General features: G+C 35.8%; 1 protein-coding gene across 1 annotated transcript in view; it reads left to right on the top strand.

The window, feature by feature from the left end:
• TEX11 (testis expressed 11) overlaps positions 1-27,874 on the top strand; it is a 203,933-nt gene that overhangs the window by 74,549 nt on the left and 101,510 nt on the right. Inside the window, exons 10-14 of the mRNA XM_027534571.1 lie at positions 7,732-7,786; positions 11,556-11,651; positions 16,084-16,165; positions 19,044-19,122; positions 27,443-27,594. Of these exons, the coding sequence (XP_027390372.1) occupies positions 7,732-7,786; positions 11,556-11,651; positions 16,084-16,165; positions 19,044-19,122; positions 27,443-27,594 (464 nt within the window). The remainder of the gene's footprint in view (positions 1-7,731; positions 7,787-11,555; positions 11,652-16,083; positions 16,166-19,043; positions 19,123-27,442; positions 27,595-27,874) is intronic.

The following is a 27,874-nucleotide window of genomic DNA, read 5'->3' as shown; positions in this document are numbered from 1 at the left end:
AGAGTCTTCCAATACCACATTTCAAAAGCATCAATTTTTCAGTGTATGTTTAGTGGCTGTATTATTAGCCCTAGAGAATTCCATAGTCCATGGGGTCACAAAGAGTCAGACATGACTGAGCGACTTACACACACACATACAAACACACACACACAATTATTAAGAACATTATTTGACCCACAGTCATATTTTCATCAAAAACTACATAATAACAAATTTATAGAGCACCACTATCTTTTGACTCTTTTGTATTCTTGTCACTAGAATGAGATTGAGGAAAACAGGAAGGGCTTGAATTCTTGGCCTAGTTATTATATATTATTTTAATCTTCCAGTTTTTTTCCCACATCTTTTTGGGATATAAAAATAACTTAGTGAGGTATTATCAAATGCCTTGAAAAAGACTGTATTTTAATGAGTTTAAAAACAGGCAAATATAGTTATCAACATTGTTATACATATTTTTAGATACCAACTTTTTGATTATGATGATGCATATATAGTAGAGTGTTTAGTAACATGCTTTGGAAATAAAAATTGCTCAATAAATGGCAGTAGCTTTTCATATTACTAGATGATAACGGGCACTAATATGGCCACTACACTAGTTTATTCCAAAATTTATCAAAATGAAATAAAATGCAGATTACATCTTGACTCCCCAGGTAAAAATATTACAGAGACAAACACAACTTTTATCATATAATGCCAGTCTTTGGGTCAGTTTTTCTTTGGACTTTAATTATCTGTATGTTGGGACCAGTTGGGAGCAGTCGGTGATACAAGCAGGAATAAATAGCTGCTAATTAAGCACCCTTCTCTGTGAATTTTGTTGTAGAAGGAGGGCATGGAAAGTGAGCGTACTTTCTATAGTCTTAACTTTTTTGCAAATAGTGAATATCTGAAGCTAGAAGTTATGTACAAATTGAAAGTACGTCTTCAGTCTAAAAGGAAAACCCCTCATCTTTACACAAAGGATAAGAGATCAAAATTGCTATAGTGTATTAGAATTCTGTTGAAGTAAAAGCCTAGGACATAAAGGGTGGTAGTGGGTATTGTTTATAAAGCCCTTTTCATTCCCTCAGTTCTTGTTAACAGATCTCAGTTTAGGACCTTGTTAGTTTTTGTCTCCCCCAAGCCTTTTCTTTTGGTAAAAAACTTCATAAATAGCTGCTGCTTTCCTTGAATTCTTCCACACTTTTTGGATTATATCTCCTGATTAGAGATGCCACAGATTAAAACAGGCTGCTGTAATTATGAATGAAATTGGGAATCCTTAAGCTAGGAGTAGAAGATATTAAGAAGAGGTGGCAAGAATACACAGAAGAACTGTACAGAAAAGATCTTCATGACCCAGATAATCACGATGGTGTGATCACTGACCTAGAGCCAGACATCCTGGAATGTGAAGTCAAGTGGGCCTTAGAAAGCATCACTATGAACAAAGCTAGTGGAGGTGATGGAATTCCAGTTGAGCTATTTCAAATCCTGAAAGATGATGCTGTGAAAGTGCTGCACTCAATATGCCAGCAAATTTGGAAAACTCAGCAGTGGTCACAGGACTGGAAAAGGTCAGTTTTCATTCCAATCCCAAAGAAAGGCAATGCCAAAGAATGTTCAAACTACCACACAATTGCACTCATCTCATACGCTAGTAAAGTAATGCTCAAAATTCTCCTAGCCAGGCTTCAGCAATACGTGAACCGTGAACTTCCAGATGTTCAAGCTGGTTTTAGAAAAGGCAGAGGAACCAGAGATCAAATTGCCAACATCTGCTGGATCATCGAAAAAGCAAGAGTTCCAGAAAAACATCTACTTCTGCTTTATTGACTATGCCAAAGCCTTTGACTGTGTGGATCACAATAAACTGGAAAATTCTGAAAGAGATGGGAATACCAGACCACCTGACCTGCCTCTTGAGAAACCTATATGCAGGTCAGGAAGCAACAGTTAGAACTAGACATGGAACAACAGACTGGTTCCAAATAGGAAAAGGAGTACGTCAAGGCTGTATATCATCACCCTGCTTATTTCACTTATATGCAGAGTACATTATGAGAAATGCTGGGCTGGAAGAAGCACAAGCTGCAATCAAGATTGCTGGGAGAAATATCAATAATCTCAGATATGCAGATGATACCACCCTTAAGGCAGAAAGTGAAAAGGAACTAAAAAGTCTCTTGATGAAAGTGGAAGAGGAGAGTGAAAAAGTTGGCTTAAAGCTCAACATCCAGAAAACTAAGATCATGGCATCTGGTCCCACCACTTCATGGGAAGTAGATGGGGAAACAGTGGAAACAGTGTTTGACTTTATTTTTTGGGCTCCAAAATCACTGCAGATGGTGATTGCAGCCATTAAATTAAGACTCCTACTCCTTGGAAGGAAAGTTATGACCAACCTAGATAGCATATTAAAAAGCAGAGATATTACTTTGCCAATAAAGGTCCATCTAGTCAAGGGTATGGTTTTTCCAGTGGTCATGTATGGATGTGAGAGTTGGACTGTGAAGAAGGCTGAGCACCGAAGAATTGATGCTTTTGAACTGCGATGTTGGAGAAGACTCTTGCAAGTCCCTTAGACTGCAAGGAGATCCAACCAGTCCTAGGTGTTCCTAAAGGAGATCAGTCCTAGGTGTTCTTTGGAAGGAATGATGCTGAAGCTGAAACTCCAGTACTTTGGCCACCTCATGTGAAGAGTTGACTCACTGGAAAAGACTGATGCTGGGAGGGATTGGGGGCAGGAGGGGAAGGGGACGACAGAGGATGAGATGGCTGCATGGCATCACTGACTCTATGCACATGAGTTTGAGTGAACTCCGGGAGTTGGTGATGGACAGGGAGGCCTGGTGTGCTGCGATTCATGGGGTCGCGAGAGTTCTGTGATGGTTTTTTGAAAAATAGACTTTCATTTGAGTTAAAAAAATTTTTTTTTGCCCATGCAGCACGTTTTTGGATCTTAGTTCCCTGACCAGGGATCAAACCCACACCCCCTGCATTGGAAGCATGGAGTCTAAACCATTGGACTTCCAGTGAAGTCCTTCTGTGATCATTTTAAAATATAGTTATTATGTTTACAATAAGGACAGTGTTAATTTATCAATATTGAGCTTTTAGTATGGTTGTATAGGAGTATATAATGCCAAGGTCGTCTAATAAGAAGTAAGGGAAACAGCAAAGGAAATATGCATAAATGTACTTGTGTTCAGAAATATTAATGGTTCAGTATATGAGCCCAAGGGAAGTTTGTATCAGTTTTAATGCTATTTAATATTCGTTGCTTTAATTTTGCTTCTGTTCTCAGCCTGAGACCTTGAGAATTTGACACCATTATCTGTAATCAGGCAGTGCAATCTAGGGAAAGATCATAGAACTAACATTAGAAAATCTATTACTAATGAAATGTGTGACCTTGGATCACTTATGTAACTGCTATGTGCTTTGATTTACCCATCTGAAATATTAGTTCAGCATTATTTGTGTAGATGACTTGCAATAAAGATAGCATAAATAATACAACAGTACTTTGAAAAGTTAAGGGTATGTAATAATAGACTATGATTAAATTATTAACTATAGAAATGATCATATAGAAGACATGTTTTGATGGAAAATGGAAATATATTAGCGCCATCTTGTGGAAATACAACAAATTATATAGTAGCAATTTTAATAAGATAATTTATTACACATAACACTTTATCACTGTGAGAACTCTTACAGATCATCTAGTTCAATAATTAAGAAGCTATATTCTGTGGTGTCCTTGGGGTCTACCAGAAGAGCTAGATATATAATATAGGGTTCTTAGTTGATAATTTTTTAATTAGTCATCCCTGCCATTGCCCCCATCATTTGTGATGAAGAGTCAGCTGTTAATCTGACTTTTTACATGTATCATTCCCTTTTACATGATGAAACATTTTTCTCTTATTGTTTTCAGTATTTTCTCTTTGGATAATTTGACCATAATGTGTCTGAGTATGGATTTCTTTGTGTTATCCTATGTGGAGCCTATTAAGCTTCTTAATGTGTGAAAAACAGTGAAAGTGAAAGTCACTCAGTCGTGACCGACTGTTTGTGACCCCATGGACTATACAGTACATGGAATTCCCCAGGCCAGAATACTGGAGTGGGTAGCCTTTCCCTTCTCCAGGGGATCTTCCCAACCCAGGGATTGAACCCGAGTCTCCCACATTGCAGACGGATTCTTTACCAACTGAACCACAAGGGAAGCCCAAGAATACTGGAGTGGGTAGCCTATCCCTTCTCCAGCAGATCTTCCTGACCTATGGATTGAACGGGGGTCTTATGCATTGCAGTCAGATGCTTTGCTGCTAAGTCGCTTCAGTCGTGTCCAACTCTGTGCGACCACAGAGACGGCAGCCCACCCGTCCCTGTGATTCTCCAGACAAGAACACTGGAGTGGGTTGCCATTTCCTTCTCCAAGTCAGATGCTTTACCAAGTAGATTTTTTTTTTTCCATCAAATTTGGGACATTTTCAGCCATTGTTTCTTTGAATATGTTTCCTATCCCTTTATCTTGCCTCCCTCATTTTGTTACTCTGATTGTGCTTATGTTGGTGTGCTTATTGGAAAAGACTGATCCTGGGAGGGATTGTGGGCAGGAGGAGAAGGGGATGACAGAGGATGAGATGGCTGGATGGCATCACGGACTCAACGGACGTGAGTCTGAGTGAACTCCGGGAGTTGCTGATGGACAGGGAGGCCTGGCCTGCTGTGATTCATGGGGTCGCAAAGAGTCGGACACAACTGAGCAACTGAACTGAACTGAATGATGTCCCACATTTCTCTGAGGCATTGTTCTTTTTTTTCTCATCTATGTTTTATTTAGATTTCTATAATCACTATCAATCTATCTTCACGTTTGTTTATTCTCTTTTTGCCTGCTCAGATCTACTTTGAGCCTCTTCTAGTGAATTTTTCATTTCAATTATTGTACTTTTCAGCTTGAGAATTTGTACTTTTTAAAATTATTTTGATCATTTAATCAATATATTCTTAAATGATGAATCACTGTTACCATACCTTCCTTTAATTATTTAAACATGGTTTCCTAAAGCTTTTTGAGCATATCTCCAATAGCTTCTTTGAAGTATTTTTCTAATAAGTGTAATATTTAGGACTTCTCAAAGGCAGTTTGTATTGCTTTCTCCTATTCCTCTGTATGAGTCACTGTTCTATTGTATGTCATATAATATTTTGTTGAAAACTAGACATTTTGGATAATATATTGTGGCAAGTTTGAATACCTATCCCCCTCTTTTCTGGTAGTTACTTTTCTTTTATTGTTTGTTTGGTCATCTATTTGTTAGTTCACCTGACTGGACTAATTCTGTGAGGTCTGTTTTTCTTACCGTATATGACCTCTAATGTCCCTGCTGAGAGGTTTTTTCTCCTGTTTTTGTCTTTTCATAGCTCTCTGGGGTTCACCCCTGCATCTGGAAACATAAACCTCATGTTGGTCAAAGGTTGTTTTAAGCCCACTTAGCCAGTTTGATTTTCACCCTTTCCTTTTGATTATGTGTTTGGCTTAAAGACTGTCTTCACAGTTCAGTGAATTCATTATTTTGCCCTGTATTCAGCCAGGGGCTAGTAGCCAATATGCTTTCTCTCTGGTCATGCCTGAGTGAGTAATCTTGGGCATGTGCACAATCTCCAACACTACTCGCCACCCCTCACCCCCCAGAAATGAATGTGATTTCATTTTTTTAAGACAGAATTTTTTTAGGACAGTTTTAAGTTTATAGCAACATTGAGAGGAAGGTACAGAGATTTCCCACATGCTCCCTTCCCCGCCACATGCATATCCTCCTCCTTAAGAATAGCTAAGATCTCCATTGTTTTTGACTATACTCTTAGGCAGGAATCTCTCCTTGCTTGGTTTTCAAGTCATTTCCCTTAGGCAGAAATGCTGAGCTCTTCCTCTTTATTGCCTTCTTCTTTCCTTGGGCAGAAACTGTGCCACAGTGCTGTAGTTGGTGGCAGGAGTGTGGTAGCTCCTCCTGCAGTAGACGTTGTGGAGATGGTAGCCCCTAATCTTCTTAGTATGCCCTCCATTCCTGGAGCTTCTGCCCCAAGAGCCAGCCTCGGTGAAGGTGATCAGCTGTTAACACCAGGGGTAGAGCCCTTAGCCTACGAGTGAGAACTGAGTTCGGAAAAGGAAGACCCAGTCCTTTCATTGTGCCTGCCCATGATAGTACTTCTGCATCACAGATCTGGGGAAGATAAGAGAGGCTAGCAGCCTGAGTCTAGGACTTGGAGGAAGAGAGAATTCCCACTTACTTTTTGTTTTAAATTGGAGTATAATTGACTTTCAACATTATATCAGTTTCAGGTGTACAACATAGTGACTTGATATTTTTGTACCTTACAAAATGATCACCACAAGTTTAGTTGCCTGTATTCCCTATACTGTACATTATGTCTCCATGACTTATTTATTTTAAAACTGGAAGCTTGTGCCTCTTGATTTCTGTCACATAGTTCACTCATCTCCCCACCCCACTGCCTAATTCCTTTCTTGACAGCACTCATCTGGAGTAGCTTCCATCACATGGAGGTGGTGTGGATAGGAGCAGGTCATGGCTCAAATGCCAGAGACTCACTGTTTTTACTGAAATTCTGTTGGTTTTTGTTTAATAAATATTTTTCGATTGCTGTATGCCCTTAGGACACTTTCCAGAGACCTTAAATGGTTGTTTTAATGATTTATCCAGGCAGATGGTTGTTTCACTGGGGAGAGAGAGTCCAAGAACTTCTTAATACCACGGTTGCAGAAGTTCTGTTTTCATTGATGATTTTAAAATCTGGAAGTAGAAGGTTTAATGTACCAACAGAGACCTCTATGAAACAGGGCTTTCAATGAGGCTATTATAATATAGGCCAGCTTTATACCTTCGTTAGCAAGCTGAAAACTCAGTTTGGTAGCTCTGGGTCTTAGAGTTTTTAAAAAGAAATTCTTCAAAACAATGGCTTCAATTTAGTACAGTTCACCAAAATTTTATTGACTTCCATCCTTGGAATACCAGTTTTATGGTGAGTGATCTTTGTTTTGCTTTTAGGTGTTTTGAAAACCTGAGGCTCATATTCATACATTATTTGTGGTTATCAGAATGTCCGATAGATAATATAGTATGGTAATTAAAGCAGATAACTGAAAGTCAAATTTCTTTTCTCCCCAACCCCTTGGTCTCATTTTCAGTATTAATCTAGGAAATATTAGAAATCACTTAACTGCTAAACTGATTCATTCAGCTGCAAAATGGAACTAATATTGTGCATCACAAGGGTGTTGTGAAGCGTAATAAGTATTGCTGAAACATTTGTTTTCATGAAAACTCATGTATTTGTTTTATTATAAAAATATATTTCTTACAGTTTAAAATGTGCTCATAAAGCAAGGGCTTGTACACATATGTAAAACAGTTTTATATAGTATATATAGCCAAATGGAGGAGAGCAATACTGTAATTATGGTGTTGATTTATTGAATATACATCCTCAGGAAATTGTGGTTTTCTAAACTTAGAAAATATTGCTTTATACAATTGATTTTTATTAATAGGCTAATAATCTGTTGTAGTACAAAATAAAAAAGTTGCAATTAAGTATAATTATCACATGTCTTCTTGGTAATACGTAATGTTGAAAAAAAGTATTATTTGAAATAAATGTGTATATATATGTTCTTTTTTCCTTTTTAAATTACAGCCAAAGCTTTGATATTGGGAAGACGGATGGGAATTCTGTTGAGCCAGAAATGCTGGTAAGAATCATGTTAAATATTGCAGAAATAGGTGGAAGAAATACAGTTTATGTTATTTTAATAAATTTATAGTAATCTATCCCTCTATTTGTGAGTGTTCATTGGGCACATCACTTAATATCTCAGTGTTAGTTTTTATAAAGTTGATAAACTTATAGAATCTACCATCCATGTAGATTCTTATACTCATGAGTTAATACATGTAAAGTGCTTAGGACAATGTTTGGATATATACGTTTTAGCTTTTATTTAAATGCTCAAAAATTTTAGGTTTCCTATAACCACTCAGATAGTACACGCCTGGTATGGAAGTTTAATTTTACTGTTTAATCAAATAAAATGTGATTATGTAATAGATCTGATATAAAGCTAATTTAATAAATGCCATAACAGAATGGAATTTTTTTGAATATCCATTTCTGCTTCTTACCATTATTACAATATATCAATCAAAATGTAACTCAATACTTATATACATCTAGCATTGTGGTAGATAGAGAATAAAAGAGAAACATAAAACATGGCCTCTATCCTTAAGAAGCTTATGTTTAAAAGATGAAACTAGTATAAGTGAATACAATGGAATATTATTCAGCCATGAAAAGGAAAGAATTTCTGATACATGCTACGACATAAATGAACCTTGAGGACATTATGCTAAGTGAAGTAAGCCATTCACAAAAAGACATACTGTATGATTCGATTTCAATGAGGTATCTTGGTTTGTCAAATTCATAGAGACAAAATAAAATGGTAGTTGCAGAGGTTTGGAGAGAGGAGAACATGGTGAACTATTGTTTAATGAGTATAGAGTTTAAATTTTGTGAGATTAAAAGAGTTCTGGAGATGTATGATGGTGATGGTTGAACAACAGTGTGAATATACTTAATATTACTGAACCATGCACTTAAAAATGGTTAAAATGATCAATTTTTTGTTATGTGTATTTTGCCACAATTAAAATAATAAGATTATATTATGATAGTGTCATATATTAGAATTTTATACAGCAATGAGAATAGATTACAATAATTGTAACTATGTGGATGTCCTCACATATAATGTTGAACAGAGCAAAATACAAGGTAGTATATACTGTATATTTACATAAATATGAATGCCAAAAGTAGGTAGAGCTAATACATGGTGTTAAAAGTCAGATAATTGGTTACCCTTGTTTTGAATAGTGTCTGAAAAGAGGTATGAGATGAGACTAATGTTCTGTTTCTTGATTTCTGTGTTGTTAATATATGTTTGTTCACTTTGAGAAAATTCTGAGTTGTACCATTGAGATTTTTGAATTTTTCTGTATGGATTTTTTACTTCAATTAAATGTCAAAAGAAGATTAAAAAGAGTACAAGTGAAACAATTTGAGAAAAATAAGTCACAGACTGTGTGGTACTAAGCTAAAGTATGCAGAAGGGTATACAAAATAGGGGAATATTAGTATTGACTAGAATATTTGAAGAAGTCTTCTGATGACCCCTGGTGGCTCAGTGGTAAAGAATCTACCTGCCAGTGCAGGAGAAATGGGTTCTATCCCTAGTCCAGGAAGATCCCACATGCTAAGGAGCAACTAAGCCTGTGCACCACAACTATTGAGCCTGTGCACTAGAGCCCGGGAATTGCAACTACTGAGCCCTCGAGCCACAGCTACTGAAACCCTTGCATCCTAAAGCTTGTGCTTCACAGCAAGAGAAGCCACCACAATGAGAAGCCTGCATACCATAACCAGAAAGTAGCTGCTGCCTGACGCAATCAAAGAAAAGCCCGTGCAGCACTGAAGACCCAGCATAACAAATAAACAAAAGAATAAAAAAAAGGAAACCTTCTGGTAGGAGATAGACCTGAAAAGCAGATGGAGTTCGTATAGTTAAAAGGGAGGGAAAAGGGAATTCGAGGCATGATCTAGTTGAGAAGACATCTGAAGGAGGAAATGAAGATGGAAGATAGGAATTAAGTGTGATTGATACCTAATATTCATATTGTGAGGTATGGAGAAGTAAGATTATGAAATAGTTTTTCTTTCATGCTAGCAATACTTTATTGGGGTATAACTTATATATATATAATAAAGTTATGACCAACCTAGACAGCATATTTAAAAGCGGAGACATTACTTTGTCAACAAGGGTCCGTCTACCGTCTAGTCAAGGCTATGGTTTTTCCAGTGGTCATGTATGGATGTCAGAGTTGGACTATAAAGAAAACTGAGCGCCGAAGAATTGATGCTTTTGAACTGTGATGTTGGAGAAGACTCTAAGGAGATCAGTCCTGGGTGTTCATTGGAAGGACTGATGTTGTAGCTGAAACTCCAATACTTTGGCCACCTGATGCGAAGAGCTGACTCATTTGAGAAGACCCTGATGTTGGGAAAGATTGAGGGCAGGAGGAGAAGGGGAAGACAGGATGAGATGGCTGGATGGCATCACCGACTCAATGGACATGGGTTTGGGTGAACTCTGGGAGTTGGTGATGGACAGGGAGGCCTGGCATGCTGCAATTCATGGGGTCACAAAGAGTTGGACACGACTGAGCGACTGAACTGAACTGTACAAATGTTAAGAGTATACAGCATGATGAATTTCAGTTTATCTATATAGTCTTATAACAACCACACAGATCAAGATACAGACATTTCCATCACCCTTAAAAGTTACCTTGGCCCCTTTCGAGTTAACAGCTATTCCTACCCTCCTTATAAAACCAGTATTCTGATTTTTATTGCTGTAGATTATTTTTGGCTTTTCTTGAACTTTGTATAAATGAATCATACAGTATGTACTGTTTTATTTCTGGCTTCTTTTGCTTAACATAATAGTTTTGAGATTCATCCATTTTGTGTTACCTTTCTGATTATTTGACCCTTTTACTGTTACAGAATAACTGCAGTCTTTTTCAGAGATGCCATAATTACTCCATCAAAGTCCTCTGGAGGAGTTTATAAGTTGAAAGTTGTTCCATGATAATAATAATGATATTAAGTACATTATATCCATCTTAATTCTTGAATTAAAAAACTCACAGATGTGACACCCTAAATGTCCTTTCTCAAAGATTCACAGAGCCATAATGTGCTTAACATTTTTTTTTTTTAAGTTAGAAGACCACCTTTGTCTGGTCCTACTTTCCTCACTATACTTGAAGGTAGAATATTCATGGAAATAGGCCTTCTTCTTTCAAAATGTGAATCTGTAGTTAAACAAATGTGTGCTGACTAGACTTACTCTCCTTATCAATGTAGACCTGCCTGGAGAAACTGACTTAATTAAGAAATACTTTATTAATTTTAAAACTTGGCTGAGTTGGGAGAAATCTTCTCTACAGGAAAGAGTATCTGTTCCTACTGAAACAGTGCTGCAGTTGGTTAATCTCAACTAGGCTATAAAGACTTTGAGAGAAGAATTATGTCTTTCTATTTATTGCTTTTGATGGATGCCTAATATAATGCTACCAAAACAGTAGGTGATAAGATGATTACATTAAATATTGCTGTGCTTTAACTTCCTTATTTTTAAAGTGGGAATGAAAAAGTACTTTAGCACTAGAAAACTGTTAAGATTACTATAAAATTCTCAGACGGTGTTTGGTGTGGGTAACGTGATGATGAGATATATCCTAAGACTATGTTGTTGCTTAAGGAAATGATATTTCATAATTATGACTGAGGTTTGAGAAATGCCTATCACTGTGTAAGTCATAGTCAGCTATTGTATTGCAGTTTAACCCTCAACTATGTGTGTGTGTGTTTTCTGTTTTCAATTATAGGCTAAAGTTCTGCGGTTACTAGCCACAGCTTATTTGGATTGGGACAGCAGTGAATATCGTGATAAGGCTCTCAACATTATAAACCTAGCAAACAAGGTATAAGAAGTTTTTACTTTGAATATTATCTTAATGCAATTCTGAAAGCATTGATTCGCATTTTGAAATCCAGTTTAGACATTTGCTCCAGTATTCCTTTTTTTTTTTTAAATAACATATTGTGACAGTTTCTTCTGCAGTGCAGAAAGGAAGAATAAAATATACTTCTATGACAACAGATATTTTTGAAAAAATTTTCTTTTGTACAGAACAGAAAGTGTTGTCTACTGTGAGTAAACTTTAGGATAAAAAATAAATGATGAGAAAATAGATAATGGGATTTAGTTTAAAAAACAACATCAGTGTTTCACATTAGCTCATACTCATACATACAAACACGCACACACACATACACACATATATACACGTGTACATACTTTATACTCCCGAACAAGGAACACTGATAGACTGATAACTGTTTAAATAAAAGAGATTCAGTTAGGATCAATGTGTCTTATTCTGTAAGGCAATTAAATATACTAATATATTTTTAAAGGTTGTTTTTTTTTTTTCAACAAAATGGGATGCATGAAAGGGATAGTTTAATCACGATATTAAATTGAGAGACCATTTATTTGAACTATATTTTCTTGAAATTTATGTCACATGGATGGGGTTATTTAATGCTGAAAAGCTTCTTTTATATTAAATTTTTAAATTTAAAAACATTAATATACACGAACATTTTCAAAAGTTGCATCCTGTTTTGTTTTGCATTTGCTGAGATGGAAGTCTAAATAAAAACAGAATCCAAGACAATTCAGGTGGTTGCGTACTGGCTACATGGCTTCTTTTCAGCATGTGTTTTTGTTCACTAGATGTAGAAGTTACAGTTTTTATAACAATAATTGTTCATCTGCCTTAGTCCTGACATAATACATTTAATAGGCTAATTATTGATCATGGATATCAATAAACTAGGTGTGTTAGGATTTCAGTGGCAGTATATGTATAAAAGAGTTTTATTTGTAAACAATTTCAAACCTAGAGAAAGACTGAAAGAATAATAGTGTGAAGAATACTTGCCTATATACCTAGCATCACCTGTTATTGTGCATCACCTGTTATTGTGCATTCTATTTCTCTATATTATTCAGTTCAGTTTAGTTGCTCAGTCGAGTCCGACTCTTTGCTTCCCCATGGACTGCAGCACACTAGGCTTCCCTGTCCATCACCAACTCCAGGAGCTTGTTCAAACTCATGTCCATTGAGTTGGTGATGCCATCCAACCATCTCATCTTCTGTTGTCCCCATCTCCTCCTGCCTTCAATCTTTCCCAGCATCAGGGTCTTTTCAAATGAGTCAGTTCTTCACATCAGGTGGCCAAAGTATTAGAGTTTTCAAATGAGTCAGTTCTTCACATCAGGTGGCCAAAGTATTAGAGTTTCAGCTTCAGCATCAGTCCTTCCAATGAATATTCAGGACTGATTTCCTTGAGGATGGACTGGTTGGGTCTCCTTGCAATCCAAGGGACTCTCAAGAGTCTTCTCCAACACCACAGTTCAAAGGCATCAATTCTTTGGCGCTCAGCTTTCTTTATGGTCCAACTCTCACATCCATACATGACTAATGGAAAAACCATCGCTTTGAGTAGATGGACTTTTGTTGACAAGGTAATGTCTCTGATTTCAATATGCTGTCTAGGTTGGTCATAGCTTTTCTTCCAAGGAGCATGCATCTTTTAAGTTCGTGGCTGGAGCCCAAGAAAATGAAGTCTGTCACTGTTTCCATTAGTTCCCCTCTATTGCCATGAAGTAATGGGACAGGATGCCACAGTCTTCATTTCTTGAATGTTGGGTTTTAAGCCAACTTTTTCACTCTCTTCTTTCACTTTCATCAAGAGGCTCTTTATTTCCTCTTCACTTTCTGCCTTAAGGGTGGTGTCATCTGCATATCTGAGATTATGGATATGTCTGCCACAATCTTGATTCTAGCTTGTGCTTCATCCAGCCCAGCCTTTCTCGTGATGTAATCTGCATATAAGTTAAATAAACAGGGTGATAGTATACGGTCTTGATGTACTTCTTTTCCAATTTGGAACCAGTTTGTTGTTCCATGTCCAGTTCTAACTGTTTCTTCTTGAGCTGCATGCAGATTTTTCACGAGGTAAGTAAGGTGGTTTGGTATTCCCACCTCTTTAAGAATTTTCCAAAATTTGTCATGATCCACACAGTCAAAGGCTTTGGTGTAGTCAACAAAGCAGAAGTAGATATTTTTCTGAAATTCTCTTGCTTTTTCGATGATCCAACGGATGTTGGCAATTTGATCTCTGGTTCCTCTGCCTTTCCTAAAACCCACTTGAACATCTGGAAGTTCTTGGTTCATGTACTGTTGGAGAATTTTGAGCATTACTTTGCTAGCGTGTGAGATGAGTGCAATTGTGCGGTAGTTTGAGCATTCTTTGTCATTGCCTTTCTTTGAGTTTAGAATGAAACCTGACCTTTTCCAGTCCTGTGGCCACTGTTGAGTATTCCAAATTTGCTGGCATATTGGGTGCTGCAGTTTACAGCATCATCTTTTAGGAATTGAAGTGGCTTAACTGGAGTTCCATCACCTCTAGCTTTGTTCGTAGTGATGCTTCCTAAGGCCCACCTGACCTCACACTCCAGGATGTCTGGCTCTAGGTGAGTGATCACACCATCGTGGTTATCTGGATCATTAAGATCTTTTTTGTATAGTTCTTCTGTGTATTCTTGCCACCTTTTCTTACTGTCTTCTGCTTCTGTTAGGTCCATACCGTTTCTGTGCTTTATTGTGCCCATCTTTGCCCATCTTTGCATGAAATGTTCCCTTGGTATCTCTGATTTTCTTGAAGAGATCTCTAGTCTTTCTCATTCTATTGTTTTCCTCTATTTCTTTGCATTGATCTCTGAGGAAGGCTTTCTTATCTCTCCTTGCTATTTTTTGGAACTCTACATTCAGATAGGTATGTCTTTCCTTTTCTGTTTTACCTTTTGCTTCAGCAGATTTTTTTTTAACTTAAGCAACTATATTTGAAGTCTGGAAAATGTGTAAGATTGCTTAAAGAGAGTGTAGGAAAAGGAGTATTTAGTTTTATAGAAGCTGAAAGCCTCACAGTAAGGTGCTAGGAAGATAAGAGGAACACCTTAAAGTGGGTATAATACCCACTACATGGGCAAAAACTTAGAAGTCCAGTAATTCCAAGTGTTAACAAGGATATGGAACACTGGAAATTCTTATCCACAACTGATGTCAGTGTAAAGTGGTATACCTCTTTGGAATTGCAAGTATGAGTCATCCTGCTTTGTTCTGTTTCCAGGTTGTTTTGACATTCCTTGCACTTTCATATGAATTTGGGAATTGGTTCCCAAATTGATCAGCCTATCAATTTCTACAAAGATGCCAGCTGGGAATTTGATTGCATTGAATCTATATCAGTTGGGAAATTACTTCTATCTAAACAGTTATAAGTTTTCCAATCCAGGAATATGAGATGTGTTTTCATTTATTTAGGTCTTCTTCAATTTCTTTCAATAGTGTTTTATAAGTTTCAGTGTAGAAGTCTTGCCCTTATTTTTAAAATTCATTCCTATGTATTTTATTCTTTTTTGTTGCTATTATAAATGGAATTATTTTCTTACCTTCACTTTTGGATTGTTCATTGCTAGTGTATAAAACATGTTTTGAGCTCAAGACATATTTGAATATGCCCATTAGGAAAGATGGTAATGTAAGAAACTAATGCATTCTTAGTTTATTCTTGTATTGATATCATCATTATTTGCAATTGGTTATAATACCTGTGGTTGCTTTCCCTAACTTTCCATTCCTCAGGCATCTCACGTATGAATTTACAGAGCATGGAACTAATGAATATAGTGTCCATGTAGAGGTTGATTAATGTTGTAGAAAGAAAAATTCTGTTCTGTGAGCCTAGACTGCACTTTTAATTGTAGACAGCTGTTTCAAAATGTACACTGTCAGGCAGAAGTAGAACCAAGTCCAAGTAGCAAGGACTTGGAAAAACCATTCTGAGTATATTGTTATTAATAGTAAATGTGACAGGCATATTATAGTATGTTTATTTCATTCAACCATTATTTGCAAAGGACTTTAGTTGTTATTAAGATTTCAAAAGAAAGCAGATCTAATTGATGTGTAGGGTTTTGCTTACCAAGATAAGAATATGGTCTTATATTCTCACAGTTTAAATATTGACCTTGCCATTAAATGCTTGCCACTCAATAGACGTGTTTACATGTTCTTTTCCATGTACTGTTCAATTTAGATTGAATAAAATATCAGAAAATAGCCTCATGGATAGACTGGATATTATGATTTTATCTTTTATAATTTTGATTTCCTTTGATCATGAGTCATCTTGGTGTGGTTTAGTGAAATAGGCAATTACTTGAAAATTGTCTTTTACATTCTACGGTTAATATCATTGTGATTTCTTTGTTTAAAATAGGAACATTTAGATCCAGTTGGGCTTTTCTTAAAGGTGAAAATCCTCTTGAAGGGTGAAATAGGTAATGAAGAACTTTTTCAAAGTAAGTAACATCTCTGTGTGTGAAAAGTACAGAAATATTAATACCAATTTGTTGACTGTAAGATATTATGTATTAGCATAGGTATAATTTGATGGTGACTGAGAAAGAAACTGAGTACATAAAATTGTCAGGAAGCAAAGGAGAAGGAAGAGAACACAGTAGCAAATTTAGCAAGTAATAATAAAAGAGCATAGTAAAAGCTATCAATTTTCCTTTTGTCTAGCAGAAAATTGCAGCTGCCCAACCTGCCCATCATGAAAAAAGATACCTATTGATAGAAAAGCCTTTGCAATGCTGTGCCTTTTATAATTACTTGTCTGTGAAGTGAATGTGAAAGTCGCTCAGTTGTGTCCGACTATTTGCAACCCCACGGACTGTAGTCCATGGGATTCTGTAGGCCAGAATACTGGAGTGGGTAGCCTTTCCCTTCTCCAGGGGATCTTCCCAACCCAGGGATTGATCCCAGGTCTCCCGCATTGCAGGCGAATTCTTTACCAACTGAGCCACAACGGAAGCCCAAGAAAACTGGAGTGGGTAGCCTATCCCTTCTCCAGTAGATCTTCTTGACCCAGGAATCGAACTGGGGTGTCCTGCATTGTGGTGGATTCTTTACCCAACTGAGTTATCAAGGAAGCCCAAATACTTGTATAAACATTGCTATTTGTTTTTCAAAATTCTCAAGGAAGTAGAGTGTGCATATGTCAGCATAAACTGTTATGGAGCTCTGAGTCATTTGGCAAGTCACTTAAATTTTCTGTGCTTCAGTTTCTTCAGCTTTAAAAAATACATAATATTAATGTCTATCTCATTGTGTTGTTTTGAGAATTCTATGAAAAAAGTATGTAAAGCATTTAGTTCCATGCTTGGTACATAGTTAGTGTGCAATAAATATTACCTATCATTTAGTTATTATGATTACTACTATTAACTGTTATTACTACTATATAGAGGAATTAAGTGAGGAAAAATATCTCTCTGTGCACACTGACCTAACAGTATTTCAATTATGTTTAGTCATAAAACTAATTTAAAATTTTTGATGTGTACATGCTTTATTTTGTACTGTATAAAATATAATCATAGAACTGTATTATTTTTGGTATATAAAATTACATGTTAGTATAACTGATTATCCAATAAATAATAGCAATTTATAATAAGTAGGACAGTAATCAGATTTGGAAGTTGCTGTAAGTTTAGTGCCTATTTAGTACTACTGAAACTTTCTGTGATTTCTAGAATATTAGCCAATCATCAGGAGATCACAGGATCTAAAATACATAGAGGATTCTGCATCTCTAGGTAATAGTATCAGCTCAGATATGCACAGGCTGAAATCTTTTTGGAGCCAGAAAGACAACTTCATTCTTTTTTTGCAGTATGGGAATAAACAAACCAACTAAGCAAGTAGAGGAATAGTCTTACTCAAACTAATAAAGTGTGGGAAGATCAGAGAGATTATTGGAGTTACCTAGTTTGAAGTTAATTCCTATTAAATTTTTTAAAATCAAAATGTAGAAAAGAAACAATTTAAAATGAAATTATTCTTTATTTCCAGATTGTTTTTACTTAACTTGGTCTAGATACTCATGATAGAGTAATGAAATTGCAACATCAGATTATAAACTAGGAAACTTCCATGAGTTTAAGTTTTGTATAGTTTAAAATAATACAATTATCTTTCATTTTGTTATATTAAAAGTTTTGGTATATATGAAACTCACATTTTTATATGTTCATTTCCTTGCTAATGAAAGTACTTTTAAGAATCATCAACCTAACTACTGTCATTGGAACTTCACTGGTATTTTTATAGTAGAGCAAGTAGACATTTTAAAAATATTTAATGTTTTTTATTATGAAAAAGTAGTACATACCCATTGAAGAAGTTTTTGGAATATACTAAAAATACTTATTGTCCACCATGCACTGGAATATTAGCTCTGTGGCAGCAGAGATTTTTGTGTGCTTTGTCTATTGCTGGATTCCCAGCACAGCTCCCTGGCACAGAGAATACGCTTGTTAGCTATTTGTTGAATAAATAATCTAAACATAATCACTTTTAGAAATTTGATGGTTTATTTTCAGTATTTTTCTATTTTAATTTGCTCTTTTACAGAATTTATAGATAGCCTTTGTTTTCCAATTTTGTTTTACCAATCTTATAATTCATATTGGTGCATATTCATTTTTTAAATGGAAAACACAGTTTTATATTTAACAATTTTAATGGTTGCATAGTAATTTGTCACTGTCGTATAGTGGAGACTCAGTATGCATCATTTTTATTGTCATTATAATCTGTGTTGCTTTTATTAATAGTATCTTTGTTCGTTACATTTCCCCACATTTATTTCAGGTGACTTTTCAGAAGTACAATTTCTGAAATAGAATCATAAGAGCAGCTGTCGTTTATTGAATGCTTACTAAGTGCTAGCTCTTTTGCTATGTAATTTACATGTATTATCTCACGTAAATCTCTCAACAACCCTGAGAGATTGGTGATTTGTTCCCCACTTTACAGATGGCAAAACTAAAGTCAGAAAAATTAACTAAATTGACTATCGCCATAAAAGTGGCAAGTGATTTCGAATATGGATCTATCTGACTGACTTCATATCCCAAGCTCTTAATCACTGGGTTTTTAGCATATAGTACTCAAATTGCTTTTCAAAAGGTTACTTTGCCTGTTTCACTGCATTCTCTGCAGCATTGGATATTACTGGCATATAAAAAGGCTTTGATAAATTGTTAGGCAATACATGATATATGGCAAACATTTAGAAAGTAGATTTTGAACAAAGGAAAATTATTGAAAATAGCTAAGCTTCCTCAAAAATGAAACTGATGTGATTATTTCATTTTTTCTTTTTGTTAGATGTTATGGAAATTCTACATTTGGGCATGACTATGAACTTCTGTCTGAATATTGTTAAACTGCTGATGGATCATGAAAGGTATAGAAGAATTGATTTTCTTTTTTTAAAGACTAACATTTTTCTAAGGTTTCAACATAAGTTGAATTATATCTGTTTGTATCTGTATCTATCTATACCCATATTCACAAAGCACAATATTTGGCATTGTGTTAATCAAATTAGAAGATGGAACTGCTTGCTTACTGATTTAAACAATAAGTTCAGTTCAATTCAGTCGCTCAGTTGTGTCCGACTCTTTGCGACCCCATGAACCACAGCACGCCAGGCCTCCCTGTCCATCACCATCTCCCGGAGTTTACCCAAACTCATGTCCATTGAGTCGGTGATGCCATCTGACCGTCTCATCCTCTGTTGTCCCCTTCTCCTCTTGCCTTCAATCTTTCCCAACATCAGGGTCTTTTCAAATGAGTCAGCTCTTTGCATCAGGTGGCCAAAATATTGGAGTTTCAGCTTCAATATCAGTGCTTCCAATGAACACCCAGGACTGGTCTCCTTTAGGATGGACTGGTTGGATCTCCTTGCAGTCCAAGGGACTCTCAAGAGTCTTCTCCAACACCACAGTTCAAAGCATCAATTCTTTGGCACTCAGCACGCCTTATGTGCAATTAGTGGCAATTAAATTGACAATTAGTGGCAATTAATTGTTTAACATCTGAGTTCCTACAGTGTATCAGTTATTTTATTGCTGGGCACTGAAGATATAGAAATTAAATAATATGCAGTCTCTAGTCTCAAGAAGATCACTGCCTAATGGGGAAGAGTAGTTCAAAATTATGAAATAAATATAGTAACAGTTATTTTGGTATTACCAAAGAGGGGCTTATGAGTGGATGATTTATAAAGATAAAATTATTCTTGCCTATATATTTGGCATTAGCATTGTATCATTTTGAGTTAGTGTACTCTTGCTGCTCTTGCTTTTATTCAACCATATTGATAACTAATTTACCAGCCCCACAGTATCTTCAAGACCTATCATTTTTCAACATGTTCACATTAAAGCCATAAACTATACAAATAAGGAATCTTGCTATCAGAGACTTCTAATATAGGAAAGAGAAGAAAGAGATGAAAGTGAAAGAGACTATGAAAAATAAGAATTGGGGACTTCAGTACCCCACATGTAGCAGTAGATCATCCACACAAAAATCAACAAGGAAATATTTGACATCAGCCATACAGTAGGTCAGTAGACCTAATAGACATTTATAGAACATTCCATTCAACAGCAGCAGAACCCACATTCGTCTCAAGTGCACATGGAATGTTCTCTAGGATTAACCATGTGAAAGTACACAAAACACATCTTAGCAAATTTAAGATTGAAACCATATATCTTGTCTAGCCACAGTGTGTGAAACTAGGAATCAACAGTAAGAGGAAAGCAGAAAAATATGCAAATATGTGGAAATTAACACCACTCCTCAGCCAGTGGGTCAAAGAAGAAATAAAAAAGGGAAATTTAAAAAATCTCAAAAAAATGAAAATGCAAACACAATACCCCAAACATATAGGATGCTGCAAGAGCATTTCTCAGAGGGAAGTTTATACCAATAATGCATATCTTGGAAAAATAGGTTGCAAATAAGCAACTTAACTTTACATCTCAAGGAACTAGAAAAAGAAGGATAAACTAAACTCAGAAGATGATAGAATGAAGGAAATAACAAAGATCAGAGCAGAGATAAATGAAATAGAGGCCAGAAATAGAAAAAAATCAACAAAACTAAGGAGTGGTTTTTTAAAAGATAAGCTAAATTGACAAACTTACTGCTAGATTAAAGAAGAAAAGTCAGAAATGAAAGAGGATACAACTGGTACTACATAATACATAGGGGAATAAGAGGCTATTTTGAGGGATTATATGCCAACAAATTGGCTATCCTAGAGGATAAATTCCTAGAAATGTACAACCTACCAAAACTGAATGAAGAAGAAATCGAAAATCTGATCAAACTAATAGCAAAAAGATTAAATCAATAATCAAAACTTCCAGACACAGAAAAGCCCAGGAATAGATAGTTTAACTTGTGAATTCTACCAAACATTTAAAGAATAATTACCAGTTCTTCTCAGACCCTTCCAAAAAGTTGAAGAGAAGGGAATACTCACAAACTCATTTTACAAAGGCAGTCCTGATACCAAACCAGATGTGGACACTACAAACAAAGAAGCTGAAGAACAATATTCCTGATGGATATAGATGCAAACATTCTCAACAAAGTATTAGCAAGTCAATTCAATAGAATATTAAACTGGTTAAATGACATGACCATCTGGAATTTACCCCTGGGATACAAGGATGGTTCAACATAGGCATATCAATAAATGTGATAAAATACGTTAATAGAATGAAACATAAAAATGATATGACGCTCTCAATGGATGTAGGATAAAAAAGTATTTGACAGAATGTAACATCCTTTCATGAGAAAATGCTCAACAAATTGTGTATAGAAGGAACATACCTTAACATAAAAACACATGACAGTCCCGCTGTTAACATCATATTCAATGGTGAGAGATTAAAACCTTTCCTCTAAGATCAGGAACAAGACAAGGTTGCCCACTCTTATTCCTGTCTTCAGTGTAGAACTGGAAAGTCCTAGTTAGAGCAGTTAGATGGGAAAAAGAAATAAAAGGCATCTAAATCAGAATAAAAGAAGCAAAATTATTCATATTTAAAATGATATGATCTTAAACAGAAACTTCTTAGGACTTCACTAAAAACTATTAGACCCAATAAAGGAATTCAGTAAAGTTCAGTTCAGTCGCTCAGTCATGTCCGACTCTTTGCAACCCCATCAATCGCAGCACTCCAGGCCTTCCTGTCCATCACCAACTCCTGGAGTTCACCCAAACTCATGTGCATCGAGTCGGTGATGCCATCCAGCCATCTCATCCTCTGTTGTCCCCTTCTCCTGCCCCAAATCCCTCCCAGCATTAGAGTCTTTTCCAATGAGTCAACTCTTCGCATGAGGTGGCCAAAGTATTGGAGTTTCAGCGTTAGCCATGAAGTGATGGGACCAGATGCCATGATCTTAGTTTTCTTAATGTTGAGCTTTAAGCCAACTTTTTCACCCTCCTTTTTCACTTTCATCAAGAGGCTTTTTAGTTCCTCTTCACTTTCTGCCATAAGGGTGGTGTCATCTGCATATCTGAGGTTATTGATACTTCTGGCAATCTTGATTCCAGCTTACGCTTCCTCCAGCTCAGCATTTCTCATGATGTACTCTGGATATAAGTTAAATAAGCAGGGTGACAGTATACAGCCTTGACATACTCCTTTTCCTATTTGGAACCAGCCTGTTGTTCCATATCCAGTTCTAACTGTTGCTTCCTGACCTGCATATAGGTTTCTCAAGAGGCAGGTCAGGTGGCCTGGTATTCCCATCTCTTTCAAGATTTTTCCACAGTTCATTGTGATCCACATAGTCAAAGGCTTTGGCATAGTCAATAAAGCAGAAATAGATATTTTTCTGGAACTCTCTTCCTTTTTCCATGATCCAGTGGATGTTGGCAATTTGATCTCTGGTTTCTCTGCCTTTTCTAAAACCAGCTTGAACATCTGGAATTTCACGGTTCACATATTGCTGAAGCCTGGCTTGGAGAATTTTGAGCATTACTTTACTAGCATGTGAGATGAGTGCAATTGTGCAGTAGTTTGAGCATTCTTTGGCATTGCCTTTCTTTGGTATTGAAATGAAAGCTGACCTTTTCCAGTCCTGTGGCCACTGCTGAGTTTTCCAAATTTGCTGGCATATTGAGTGTAGCACTTTCATGGCATCATCTTTCAGGATTTGAAATAGCTCAGCTGGAATTCCATCACCTCCACTACCTTTGTTCATAGTGATGCTTTCTAAGCCCACTTGACTTCACATTCCATGATACCTGGCTCTAGGTGAGTGATCACACCATTGTGATTATCTGGGTCATGAAGATCTTTTTTGTACAGTTCTTCTGTGTATTCCTGCCACCTCTTCTTAATATCTCTTTCTTCTGTTAGGTCTGTACCATTTCTGTCCTTTATCGAGCCCATCTTTGTATGAAATGTTACCTTGGCATCTCTAATTTTCTTGATGAGATCTCTAGTCTTTCCCATTCTGTTGTTTTCCTCTATTTCTTTGCATTGATTGCTGAGGAAGGCTTTCTTATCTCTCCTTGCTATTCTTTGGAACTATGCATTCAAATGGGAATATCCTTCTTTTTCTTCTTTGCTTTTCACTTCTCTTCTTTTCACAGCTATTTGTAGGGCCTCCTCACACAGCCATTTTGCTTTTTTGCATTTCTTTTCCATGGGGATGGTCTTGATCCCTGCCTCTGTACAATGTCACAAACCTCCATCCATAGTTCATCAGGTACTCTGTCTATCAGATCTAGTCCCTTAAATCTATTTCTCACTTCCACTGTATAGTCATAAGGGATTTGATATAGGTCATGCCTGAATGGTCTAGTGGTTTTCCCTGCTTGCTCCAGTTTGGCAATAAGGAGTTTGTGATCTGAGCCACAGTCAGCTCCTGGTTTTGTTTTTGCTGGCCTATAATGAAAAGGACATATTTTTTGCATGTTAGTTCTAGAAGGTCTTGTAGGTCTTCATAGAACCGTTCAACTTCCACTTCTTCAGCGTTACTGGTTGGGGTATAGACTTGGATTACCTTGATATTGAATGGTTTGTCTTGGAAATGAACAGGGATTATTTTGTCATTTTTTAGATTGCATCCAAGTACTGCATTTTGGGCTCTTTTGTTGACTATGATGGCTACTCCATTTCTTCGAAGGGATTCTTGCCCGTAGAATGGAATGGGTGAATTAAATTCAGATGACCATTATATCTACTATATAGATATAGATATATAGATATATCTACTATATAGATATAATGGTCATCTGAATTTAATTCACCCATTCCAGTCCATCTTAGTTTGCTGATTCCTAGAATGCCGATGTTCACTGTTGCCATCTCCTGTTTGTTCAGTTCCACTTTGCCTTGATTCATGGACCTAACATTCCAGGTTCCTATGCAATATTGCTCTTTACAGCATCAGACTTTGCTTCCATCACCAGTCCCATCCACAACTGGGTGGTGTTTGTGCTTTAACTCCATCCCTTCATTCTTTCTGGAGTTATTTCTCCACTGATCTCCAGTAGCATATTGGCATCTACTGACCTGGGGAGTTCCTCTTTCAGTGTTCTATCTCTTTGCCTTTTCATAATGTTCATGGAGTTCTCAAGGTGAAATACTGAAGTGGGTGCCATTCCCTTCAGATGGGTCGTTAATACCTACCCATCTGAAATTTTTCCAAAAAATTGTAGAGAAAGGAACACTCCCAAGCTTACTCTATGCAAAGCTACCATCACCCTGATATCAAAACCAGACAAAGATATCCTCAAGAAAGAAAATTATAGGCCAGTATCGCTGATGAACATAAACATAAAAACCCTCAACAAAATACTGTCAAACTACATACAAAACACATAGAAAGGATCATACACTGTGATCAAGTGTGATTTATCCCAGGGATGCATGGATTTTTTGATATATGCAAGTAAATCAATGTGATACATTGACATTAAATTTAAAAATAAATCCCATATGATATTCTCAATAGATGCAGAGAAAGCTTTAGACAAAGTTCAAAACCCATTATATTTCAAATGTTTAATTAATTTTTTAAAGAAATTAAACCTTTTTTGTGGTAAAATATATAAAACATACCATCTTAACTATTTTTAAGTATACAATTCATCAGTGTTAAGTACACTTAAATTGTTATGTGTGTTACAATGAACATTCATAGTGTTTAAAGTACATTAAGAAAACTCTTGAGCTCTTTTCATCTTGCAGAATTACAGCTTTGTACCCATTAAATAACAAGTCTCTGTTCTCCACTTTGCCGTCTGTGGCATACACCATTCTACTTTCTATGAATTTGACTACTGTAGGTACCTCATATTAGTGAAATTATACACTATTTGTGCTTTTCCCATTTATTGTATTTCACTTAGCATAGTATCCTCAAGTTTCATCTGTGTTGTAGCATGTGTCCAAATTTCCTGCTCTTCAAAGGCTAAATAATATTCCACTGTTATGTACTGCATTTTGTTTATTCATTCATCCATTGATGGAGACTTGTAATACTTGCACCTTTTGGCTGTTGTGAACAATACTGCTATGCCCTTGGGTGTAAAAATATCTCTTTGAGACCTTATTTTTTGTTATTTGGGTTTATACAAAGTAGAATTAGTAGATAATATGGAAATTATTTTTAATTTTTTAGAGGAATAACCATACTGGTTTGCATAGCAGCTATACAATTTTACATTCTCACCAACAATGCACAAGCTTTCCAAGTTTTCCATATTCTGGCCAACATTTTTTTTTGTTTGTTTTTCTGACAGTAACTATTTTAATGGGTATGAGGTGGTATCATTGTGCTTTTTTTTTTTTTTTTTCATTGTGCTTTTGATTGCATTTCACTAATGGATTAGTAATATTGAGTATCTTTTCATGTGATTTTTTCCATTTGTATATCTTTTTTGGGAAGAATGTCTATTCAACCTCTTTGCCCATTTTAAAAGTCAGTTGATTTTTTATTGTTTTGAAAGTGAAAGTTAGTCACTCAGTCATGTCTGATTCTTTGTGACCCCATGGACTGTAGCCCACCATGCTCCTGTCCATGGAATTCTCCAGGCAAGAATACTGGAGTGGGTTGCCATTGCCTTCTCCAGGGGATCTTCCCGACCCAGGGATCGAACCCAGGGTTCGAATCGTCTCCCATATTGCAGGCAGACTCTTTACCAACTGAGCCACCAGGGAAATCCTTCTTTGGGAAAATATCTAATCAACCTCTTTGCCCATTTTTAAGTCAGTTGTTTTTTTTGTTGTTGTTGTTGTTGAGTTTATATATCTGGATATTAACAGTGTATCAGATGTACATTTTGCAAATATTTTCTCCCATTTCATAGGTTGCCTTTTCACCCTTTTGATTGTATTCCTTGATATACAAAATGTAAAAATTTTGACATAGTCCTGTTTATCTGTTTTTAATTTTGTTATTTGTGCTTTTAGTGTCATATCAAAGAAATCATTGTCAAATCCAGTGTTATAAAGGTTTTCCCCTATATTTTCTTCTATAAGTTTTACATTTTAGTTCTTCCGTTTAGGTTTTTGATCCATTTTGAGTTTGTTTTTTTATATGATGTAAGGTGATTTCATCAAAGAATGAAAAGAAAGAATTTCATTCTTTTGCTTATGGATATCCAATTGTCCCAGCACTGTTTATTGAAAAAATGATTTTTTTTCCTTCATGGAATGGTCTTGGCACCCTTGTTGAAAATTATTTGACCATGTATGTGAGATTTTCTTTCGAAACTCTTTGTTTTATTCCATTGGTGTATGTGTATCTTTATGCCGGTACCACACTATTTTGATTACTGTATCTTTGTAGTAAAATTTGAATCATGAAGTATGAGTCCATCAGGTTTGTTCTTCTGTTTCAGGATTGTTTTGGCTCTTCTGGGTACCTTGATACTCTGTATGAGTTTAGGATGGAGTTTTCCATTTCTGCAAAAAATATCTTTGGGATGTTCATAGGGATTGCATTACATCTGTAGATCAGTTTGGGTGTGTTACCATCTTAATGATACTAAGTCTTCCAATCCATGAACTCTTTGCATTTAACATAGTCATTATCTACTGTTACATTATTTGTGTAATGAAGCATACTTTTTAAAGGAGTTGTTGACCGAGGGAATTGGGAAATTTCTTTTCATTCTTTCAGTTTTATTAAGATATAATTGACATTCAGCACTATGTAAGTTTAAGCTGTATAGCATAATGACTTGAGAAGATAATCAAAAGGTACAAAGTTCCAGTTATAAAATGAATGAATATTGAGAATGTAATGTACATGTTGACTGTAGTAAACAGTGCTGTATGGTATATTTGAAAGTTGATTCTAGAGTAGATCATAAAAGTTCTCATGACAAGGGACTAGTAAATTTCTAATGTCTGTTCGTGTATCTTCACTTGATATATCTCATGTTACAGTATTTATTTATAAATTGGCATCCATTTTGGAGAAAAAGAATAATTAAATATTAGTAGAGAGATGATTATCTAACTGTATATATTTATTTATAAGAAGAAAATGCTTGTGGCTTGATAAATAGGAAGTGAATTAAATTATCTGTTATTGACAAATAGTTTTGTTGAGATATTTAATGGTATTACTTAAGCTCAGATATAGTTTTATCTTGCCTGTTTGGGTCATGCTCAAACAAATTTTTAAAAAAGGTATTTTATTCACACCACTTAAAATTGTGTTTTCTTGAACAGAGACTCTGTTGGATTTTATTTCCTGAAGATTATCTGTGAACATTTTCAGTCATCAGAAGATACTAGTAAAGCTCAACTACTCCACATTGACATGCTTTTACAAAGGAAGGAAGACTTGTTTGCAAAGGAGAAGGTTGAAGAAATCATTATAGGTCAGTAGGATTTTTGCAGATGTTTTAGAAAAGTGTTCATATGCATGTCCTTCAGAGATGGATATCAGAACAGTAGGAAAATCCTCAGATCAACAGATTTTTTTTCTTTTTCTCACTATTTTTCCTCCCTAATATCGTTTAACTATAACAATTCACCTAACCAGATTCCACCTATGTGGTAAGCCAGGATGAAAACTAAACAAAAATAACAAAATATCAACAAAAATAGACTCAGCTTAAAACTCATCTGTAGTGGAAAATTGTGAGATGGGAAGCCTAA

Source organism: Bos indicus x Bos taurus, chromosome X (assembly GCF_003369695.1).
Source record: "Bos indicus x Bos taurus breed Angus x Brahman F1 hybrid chromosome X, Bos_hybrid_MaternalHap_v2.0, whole genome shotgun sequence".
NCBI classification, from domain to species: Eukaryota; Metazoa; Chordata; class Mammalia; order Artiodactyla; family Bovidae; genus Bos; species Bos indicus x Bos taurus.
This window is presented reverse-complemented; position numbering and strand designations above follow the sequence as displayed.